The sequence below is a fragment of the Cheilinus undulatus genome, linkage group 7 (genome assembly GCF_018320785.1).
Source record: "Cheilinus undulatus linkage group 7, ASM1832078v1, whole genome shotgun sequence".
Lineage (NCBI taxonomy): Eukaryota > Metazoa > Chordata > Actinopteri > Labriformes > Labridae > Cheilinus > Cheilinus undulatus.
In genome coordinates, this window is record NC_054871.1 from 24,181,610 (window position 1) to 24,191,640 (window position 10,031).

Sequence of the window (10,031 nt, forward strand, 5' to 3'; positions counted from 1 at the left end):
ATACCCTCGACAAGAGCTGGAGTCCCACTGGATTGTTTTAATTCACATGAGGGAATCTCTGAGATAACCATGCCAGCACTTCTGATTTATAATACTCACGGGATCAACCTCCTGTTTACTCATAGTCCCTTCAGCCTCCAACCAAGCTCACACATGAAGATCTAGCATTGAAGATAATGACATCAACCACTCTATCCTAAGGGAATATGCCACCATAGCTGCACAGTCGTATGCAACTAGCATTTATTAGTAGGCTTAAAACGATAACAAGCTGATTTTCTTTGCATATTTTCTCTCAGAGCGGAATTCAAGGATGTCCAGTCTTCCTTTTACAGACAGGATTTTTCTGCTTTCCCAGAAGCTTACTAAAGGTTGAGGTGTTTTCCATGCTCAGCATACCAAGCAAAGAGTACCACCCCATCGGCTGCACTCTTTGTTTCAAAGCCCCACCATCACTCAGGCTTCAAACTCTGATGTCAGCAAGTTTGTCTCCAACCTGCTGACTTGGGAGGCATAGCAACACTTGCTGGGATAGAACTGTGCTCAACTGAGGAGGCACAGAGGAGATTACGCAATGTTGTCAGAATAGCACAACTAATTATCATGAAACACAAGGAGATGCTAACTGACTGATTAAGGATTTTAATTGAAGGGGCTCTGAGGAATCATTTCGGCTCTCTGTGATAAAAGACTGCAAGTGTTGGCGTATGATTTGGAGCAGAAGAGGTGGTACACTGTTCAACAAAAGAGCGGGTTAAAAGAATTTACTCTGGAAGAGCTCTGAATGAGGAAGGCTTAATCTGCACACAAGACAACATATAAGAAAACACACAAAAACAGCGTTACTTCTGATACAGTCTGCTGGATATCACTCAGCATTTTAATCTGCCAAACCAATTAGTGAACCCCCATTCCAAAATCTCATTGAAAGCAGTTGCAAACACCAAGATTTTCCTGCAAAAATAAAATTGATGGCGGCCACCAACGCAAATTTTGTGCCACCACTAGTACAGATCCATGCCAGATGTGTTTTCGTGGAGAGCAGCGTCTCTGAAGGATAATATTCATTTGTAGCTGCATGGCAAGATGCTGACACTGTGGCGGTGGTGCTGTATTGAACTTGGTCAATTGCACCCGAATTATGCTGCCTAGCTACCAACAAGGAAGAAAAAGTGAACAGAGAAGAAGTGGCGGGTTTACAGCTCGAGCTGCTTCATTTTCCCTTCCAAAGTTCTGAAATACGTAATGTGGGTATCAACCAGCAAATACATTGTTATGTAACAGCTGTCACTTTTTGGGACTGTTTGCAGAGATTCCAGACTAGGGATGCACCACTCCATCTACTAATACTTAGCCTAATTTAATTTTAATTTTGAACGAGCACATTTGTTTGAATAATAAACATACTTTAATGTGAGTGTTCTTTGTCACTTGTAAAATTTTCACAATCCTTGACATTGTTTTTGAAAGTGTTTGTTTGAGCCAGTATGCACACAACGCATGCATGTGTGCTAGGGCTGAACAATTTGGGAAAATAATCTAATTGCAATTTTTTTCCCAAATATTGTGATTGCAATTTAATATGCGATTATTCTTGGGTTAATCTTGTGTATTTTTCGACAACTTCAAGCCATAAATAATTTTATAAATAAGACCATGTTTATTGAAAAAAAATGTCATTATCTCCAAAGCAATTTATCCAGAGTAGCATGAATCTGAATATGCTATTATGGAACAAGCTTTAAGCCATAAAGGAGGCGGCTGGGGTGGGGGAGGTGAGGCTGGCTACCAGCTGATTGCAGGTGTGGTATGACTTTCATGAAGTAACACTAGGCTTCATCAGTTTTAGATAGAATGAGCTAACTATTTTTACTCATATTGCAAATGTGATGTTTGCTTTGTTTAAGGCATTATCACGTTTATGTCACTCATTTTGATTACGAAAAACATACATAAAACACAAAAAGGAGGATTTTTGTAAATCATAAAAAAATGGAACTTGAATGTTTGCATAATATGCATAAACTATCTGCTGCAAAAAAAAAATGATTTATTGAACTGAAGGGGTGTGACGAGACACTTATCTCACGAGATGAGACGAGTCAAAATTTGGGCCCATGAGACACAAGAAGAGACAAGATTTTACACTGTTTTTTAATTTTGGAAAAAAACACATGGGTGGATAATACGTCCATTATACAACTGAAAGTCATAATTGCAATGCATTCAGGTCTATTCAGAAATGTTTAAACTAACTCCTCTTGTACTGAATAGGCTATCAATGCTTCCAAACTGTTTGTATTGTCAAACTGATTCAAACTGTACATTATATTGCTCTTCAAATCAAACCTTTCATTTTAACAGCCTACAAAATCTTTAATTTAAAATGCTATGCACTCATTGCTACAATTACAATAATTACATTTAACATATTTAATTAAATACAATTATAGCTTTTATACTGTTTTGCAAGTACTTTAAGCACTGTTTACAGACTGAAATATAAAGAACTGCATCAGTAAAATTAAACTATTTCTCATCCTTTTTAAAGACAACCATATTTAACACACTCAAAAGAAATATTTCTGTCAGTAACACGTTTGCTGTAATTTAGAGAAATAGATTATTTTATAGGTTTGTGGTCTTTGTTTTCTCATATGAGCTTTGAAAGTGTCGGACACCACGCACAGATGAGCGTGAATGTTAATGTGTGTGCGTTGGTGAGCGAGTGTGTGTCTCTGCTCTGCCTGCTGTCAGACAACAAACACGGTGTGTTGAACGGGGGCTAGAACTTCACTTTTTGGAGCTAACAGTGGACTCTATGGCACTCAAACAGGTTTTGTTTAGCTAAGTTTACCGCAGCAGTATTCAACTGCCCGTCACGCTACGTATGTTAAGCTTCTGACTGGTGATGCAATCTGCCAACAGCTGATGGATGAGTGACTGACAGACAGTGAGACAAGAAGGGACCGAATCAAAGTTACAATGTCACAAATACCGGCACTATGAGCGAGTCTGTGCGCATACATGGACTAAATATACGCTGTATTCTCCTCATGGAGACTGCAGAGGTGTCCAGAAGCAGCATTTCAACATTTCACATCGTTAGATGAACTTATTATGCATTGGCGGATCTTGTGCGGCCCCAACTCTTTGTGAGATTTTATAACTTCCTGTTTGGTACTGATTTCTGTAAGGAGAGCTGCTGCTCCAAGTGTCTGCACAATATTGATCTCGCGAGACTGATTTTTCTGGGAAGAGAAATCCTGTGGCGTTTTGATCTCGCAAGATCTTGTGACATGAGATCTCGTCACAACCCTATTAAACTGGTATTTTGACACATTTCAAGTTAAAGAAATACTGCAACTTCTGTGATTTGAAAATTGCAGCAGGCCATATTGCAATTTAATCTAATTTGCTATTAATTGCCCAGCCCTAATGTGACCACGGTAAGAAAAGAAACCTCCACAGCCTTATTTTGAGTCAGGGAAACTCTGGATAACAAAAATTCAGTATGAAGTAACTTTCCTTCAGAATTGCTGAAAATACAGAGCTATTTTATTGCCTTTCCAGTCACTCTCCGTCAAGTTTAATTTTGAGGCTTACAGCTTTCTCACAACACAAAAACACTCCTCCGAGATTCTCCTGTAGTATTACTGCAATTATGTGGTTGCTCACAGCTGAGAACGGGTAAAAGCTCCATTTTCCACCCCAAATAATTTTCCATATCCCCTATAATGGTGGTGATTATAAGAATATTAGAAAGATGCGTTAAACCCCAGCATAGCATCTATTACCCTCAAAGGGATTTACCTTGAGAAAGCATTTCCATTTAGGCTATAATTCACCGGGGCACTCAATCACTTTAGAGCTAATTGAAATCTATTAGAAATAGTAATGCTTAATTTTCACAACGTACAATGGATTGAATTGGCTGAGAAATGATGGCTATAAATGTAATCCATTTGGAAATGGTTAACAGTGTGCAAATTTGGCTTTTAATGTATGTTAGCCCTACTGCAAAGTGACAAAAATGTAGCCATAAATCATGTGTGATTAAAAACACTCAGGCACCATCGTAGAAGGTGTTCTATAGGGTTCCATATTAAAAAAAAAAAAAAAAACAACAAAAAAACATTTCCCACCTTCCAACACTGCTTGGAATTTAAAAAGAGACAATGCATCTGAAAGGCTATCCTCAGGCTAAATGTCTAAAGAGCACTGGATTTAACTCCTGCATTAACTACGTATGGCTTGACAGAAAAGACTAAAAGGAGGTATTTGAAGTTCTCATCATACAGAAGTAATTTCAGATAAACATTATGGGAGGGATATGACAGGTAGAGAGCCAGAGATGTTTTCCATAGTACTCGTTTTCATGGACAGTGTTGCAACTTCCCAAGCTTTCATCTAAAATAGATTAAGTCTACTCTCTGTAGCAAGCCGAGTGAATTTTTAAAAAAAGTCACGACAGATTCTAGGATGTTGTGGAGCTGGGTTAACTGGAGGTCTTAAAGGAGACAGCTGCTTTGAATGTCTCTTAGGCCATTGCTCAAACATGGCACCTTGCTGGCTGATTTCCTTTTGCACTGAGGTACATCTATTCCAAAGGACAGCACAGTAATGGAACTGATGAATACTTTAGCATAGCCTGGGCAACAGAAGATGTCATTGTTTAAAAAGAGGAGACAAATTTGTTAAATTAAAACAAGAGTAATATCTGGGCCTTAACGGCTTAATCTAGGAGCCCCTCCCCCCTGCGTCCATTGTTCACACCCTCACAGTGTCTACCCCTCGCCAAAAAACAAGGTCAATCGGCGTGCCTCACACTTGATCCTTGAGATGCTGGGACCATGGCGTGCATAAGGACTGTGAAGAGGAGCAACATTGTGCTGACAGCAACACTGATCGCATTAAACATGTGGCACGCGGAAAACAGGCGAAGAGGGTTTTGGCGTGTAATTAACAGTGACAGACTCAGGTGTGCCTACAGATGTGTCATAAGAAGGAAACCAGGTTTTCCCCCAAATGAGTGCATGAACGTGCTGATGGCTGGCAGCTAATATCCACGCGCACTATAGCTGCTTTAACGCCAAACAAGCAGCTGGAGATATAGTAGCCTTGTTACACTTTTTTACAAAATTGCTGTGGCCTAATTAAAAAAGTGATGAAATGCAGAAAATGAAACGGGTGTTTCTCCGCCGTGGTAAGGGTCTAAGTTAAGGAGGCAGTCATCACTTCCTCTTTTAAATCCTGTGGAGTTTGAACAGCTATTTTATATTCCTCTATACCATCTTCTACAAGCACCTGCTCTGGGCCGGGGACACTGAGCCATTTAAGCTCAATATTGTCTCTGGCACAAGTGCTTATAGAAAATGTCAAGACCTTTCAGGGCCGCAGTAATGACACAGGTGAGGAAGATGATCCATCGCACCATTTTTAGCCAGAATGAGGCTTGAAAAACTCTCCTCTAGTGCAATTGTGTACAGCCAGGAAAGATTTTCATCAACCGCTCTGTTGACACAAGGTAATGATTTTAGATTTATAAGAATACTGGACTTTGGAACAAGTGACAGGTCAATTTTGTACCATTACAAAGACTGAGGGGCTGTAGTGCAGGCCATGTTTTGTGGCTGAGGGCCAACTGTCAAAGTATATAACAAAAATGAGCTAGAACCACTGTGTGCGCAACCTTCTTCTGTTTTTTTTTTTTTTGTTTTCTGTCTTTGTAAGATGTAAAATGTGCTTTTAAAGCCCTGTCTGTGTACCTATTGTTTAACTTTCACTCTGATACATATTTCATTGGGGGAAAAAAGAGCTGATCACCAAAGCACTAAGGTAGAGCACTGACATGCAAGAGTAGCACTGCAAATTTTAACAGTATGGCAGCAGCCTATGTTTAGGATTTCAGCCTGCTAGGACTAAATTCACAGACACTGGCTCTGTGCTGTTGATTGCAGCTGCTTATCCGTGTGGAAGAGGCTGCCACTGATACCCTGTGTTTCCTGACAGCACAGGGAACTGTCTTTTCATCTGGCTGTCCCCCTTAAATTCATAGCCAGATGAGTCATTTACAAGGAAGAGTCGAGGTTCATTCAGCCGCATCCGAATGACAAGACACCTGTAAGAGAAAATAGGGGAAGAAGCGGACCAGTGCCTCCTCTAAACAATGTGCTCCCTATAGACTTCCAGTATGTAAAAAAATGCAGCATATGTGCATAAGTTGAATGCACTCATGTAAGACACTGTAACAGCAGCAGCAGCACGGCTCATTTCAAACAAAAGGGGCCTTTGTAAGAGGCTGATATTGGCTCAGCTTCGAGGTAATCAAGAAAGATTAAAAGGATGATGACACACATGTGGACCATTCCTCATCTTCAGGAGGCTCAAATCATTTAATTGATGTGAGCCCACTGTCCGACATAAATTAGGGTAGCTGTAATGCAGCGAGAAGAATTGAGGAGGTGGGGGAAATGAACATGTGACGGTGTCCACTCACCCCCTGGGAGCTACTCCATAATCCAGAGGCAGTGACTAATTGCGTGCTTTTTGGTTTGTCAGTACTGGAGAATGCTCACATTTTTTAGCCAGCAATCAGCTTTGGGGCATGTCGAAATTGCCCTCTAATAGTCTGAAGCCTTGACAAAAGAGAGATTCAACAAACAGGCACTTTTTTTTTTCTTTTTTTTTTTTTGCTCTCTTGAAGAGATAGTTCATGCTTTGATGCCTGGCTCTCAAGAGCATTGAAAACAAAGAAGGGAGGGGAAAAAAAGACAGCCATGGTTCCTTGTGGCGTGACTTGATGAGACAGAGTGGGCTTTTGTCAACACGTTTTTGTCAATGATCTTTATGCAATTCAGACAGGAGAACTGAGCAGTCAAAGAGGTTTACAGTCTCACTGAGGTCAACAGGTGCAGGCATAGCAAAGAGATAACTTCACAGTGGCAGAATTCACACCATTCACAGAGGAAAAAAAGCCAGTGAATGGTAACAGCAAGTGCTAAATATTACATTAATCAACTGTTAGATCCTGAAAGCATCTTAAAGATGTTTGCACTATCCATTTCCTTGATTTCTGGTTGGCATTTCCAGAGGCGATGACCCCCATGTGGAGAGCGTTGCCTTATTAAGGGGGTGGGAACTTGTTTATTGAGCTGATTCATAGCAAGGGGATAATCTCTGGTCCAATAAACCATCAGGTCTCAGGCAAAGCTTCCGCCTCCGATCACAGCCAAACCAGATTGACACCAGGGAATTAGACGCCCCTCTCTAATGTGACAGGCAGAGGTGTAAGTCTCTTTGACGGGATGGCCCTCTAGGGCAAAGAGGGAACATAGTAAAAATAGTGAGCACCCATTAGCTGTTGCCAAGGTAATTCTGTGAGGAGTGCCAGCACATTTCAACCACCCTCATGGTTGGACACTCATCTCTTCACAGCCACTTTTCATGACCTTTTGCCACCGAAATAATTCAGCTCTTCAGAAATCAAGTATGAAACTGTAGCTAAAAGCTAACCTGAGGTGAACTTTAGACACTTTTAGCTGCTCGGTATTCAGGTCCATGCTGAGCATCTCTCAGAGTCAACATCCACAGAATTCATATCGAAATGGGGCCGGTCCCCTCAGTACTCCCTCAGAGCCATCAAAGCGGATATTTGATATTGTTAGAATCAGATTTTATCACAGCTCTCGAAAGACTTTGGATCTTGTCTTGTGTTTTTGGTGAACTCTTGACTTTAGAATTTTCTGAAAAGGATATCAGACTTTCATATAGACAGACAACTGATACTACAAGAGAATAAAATATTGAAATTAAATTATAATCGGAGTATTTTTTTCAGTGTTTCTGGGCGAGATTCATAATCTCATGCTGTAGTCGCAAACTGGTTCAAACCACGCCCGTGCCCATTAATGTAGTCCTAATGGGCAGCTACCTGTGCAGCTGGCATCGTAGCGTACGTGATGGAGGGAGGATGGATGAGAATAAAGCGTCACTGCCATAACAACTCGATTTTGATCAACAGCGACCACAAACACACTCTCCAGTCTCGTTTTCGAAACTGCGACATCACCTTGTTCAATAAGAAAAACTCACAGAACAGCACCCAAATAACCGTCGCCTCCTTTTTGTGTGTCCTAACCCTCCTTTTTTAGCAACAACAGCGCTTGTAACAGTGCATATAATGCAACGATACAACATAAGCCATAGGCTGCGGTAGGCTAATTCAAGCGACACCGTCCCGCAAGAGAAGCTACAGCATCAAACATGTCACAAAATATCACAGGTCCTGTGTTAGCTGGTGTACAGAAAGGAAAAGTATGTGGGGAAACTTTGCGGTTAGCTGCACTTGCCGTTAGAGCAGCGTCCTGCTAAGCTCGGCTGCCTCCGCTGCACTGACCAGCCCCCCTGTCAGGCTAAAAACAAGGACGAGATGGAGGGAAAACGGCCTATTGTGTGTTAATCGTTGACGGTGTGTCTTTAAAAGTATCAATATGGCATGTTTAAACGACAAACCACTTTCAGAGAGCGTGTGTGAAAGGGGTTGAGGATTGGAGAACTCTGGAAAGAAAGTGCGTGAGAGCGGGAGAAAGTGAAGTTGTGTTAGCTTGTTTTTACCTCAGTAGAGCCGTGTCGCCTTGTCTGCTCACCACATTTTCAACCGAGGAATAGTCCACAGTTTGTCCAGCGGGCAAACAGGACGGCAGAAAGCAGCACAGGCTGAGAATTATCGCAGTAAGCCACTGACCAGAGACACAAGCATCCTGCACCGCAATCATTATGTCCATCACAGCTGGGTTTTGTTGCCGCTTTTTTTCCCCAAGTCTTCAAAAAACAGCGTAATGTTCGCTTAAAAATAAAAAGAAACTTGGACGTTTTTATTTCCACACTTTCCCTCCTCGGAGCCCCGTGAAGAAATGGTCCTCCGTATAGTTTCCCAGGTTTGTTTAGCTGGATGTAGAGCCCACTGTGCGGGGAAGTGTACTCTCCAGTGGCTTGCACACCATCTAGTGAGGAAATGCGATGTAAAATGGGAGCAGACCTAGAAGCAGACAACCCCCAGGCTCTGATCCTGTTGCCATGCGGCCGTTTCCCGGGCAACCCGTTCCCAGTGGCTCGTGCTGGAGCAGTAAAACCGGAAGTTATTGATACAACCCAGGAGCAATTAAAGATATCGACCGGAGAACAACCTACTATTTATCCCCAATAAGGAAAGTAACAATGTAAGCATTTGGAAAAGGAGCTAAGAGACTGTGACGTAGGTGTACCCCTCAGGACAACTTTGGAAAATATTTTCGACTCAAAAAAAAAATTTCACTGCATAAAGGGGCATTAGAAAACTCTATTTAGGCATTAATATAAATCCCTTCAGGGAAATCTTGGGAATATTGTAGTGATACTTTTTTAAGCTAGGAAAACTGGAGGAACTAGCTACTGTATGTAATAGTTAAAAAAGAAGCACTCATGAGAGCACAAGGGACCTAAAAAGTTTGTTTTGGAGCACAGCCCTCCTCACTGTGCTGCTCTAAGCCATTTGGCATATCCAATATAGTACTTATCAGACAGTGCAGCTGTAACCATGGAAATGACATACATTTCTTTGAGGTGACATGCTGGCTTGGTGCCACTGCATTATTGCAGATGAAACATGTCTTATTGTAAACATAACAATAGCAAATCTTCTCTGTAAGGGGGATTTTCTTACAGGAAAAAAGGCAGTGTACACAAACCTAGGATGTGCCACGATTTCCTGTTTGTGTGTGCTCAAAGTCTGTTCAGTTTAAAGTTAATGTTTTTGGTAACCTTTAAGCACCTGTGTGGAGATTTTAGATGGTTACAAAACAAGCTTTCATGAATAAAAATGCCTCTTTATTAGCTTGGAAAGCAAAGAAAACCATCAGTAAAAAGATTAATTATTTCTACATACAGATGAGGATGAAATTATTAGCTCCTCAATTTTTCGAAAGTATTTCCCAATTGCTATTAAACAGAGCAAGACATTTTTAACGAAGCTTTTCAAAACATAATTGTTT

The 10,031-nt window shown here is 41.1% G+C and overlaps 1 protein-coding gene across 2 annotated transcripts in view; it reads right to left on the minus strand.

Moving 5' to 3' along the window:
* negr1 (neuronal growth regulator 1) overlaps window positions 1–9,048 on the minus strand; it is a 238,307-nt gene extending 229,259 nt beyond the window's left edge. The window contains exon 1 of one of the 2 annotated variants that reach the window (XM_041791271.1): window positions 8,617–9,048. In XM_041791271.1, the coding sequence (XP_041647205.1) occupies window positions 8,617–8,786 (170 nt within the window). In that variant the 5' untranslated portion in view covers window positions 8,787–9,048. The remainder of the gene's footprint in view (window positions 1–8,616) is intronic. The other variant, XM_041791272.1, reaches the window with a different exon arrangement.
* Window positions 9,049–10,031: the final 983 nt, after the last annotated feature.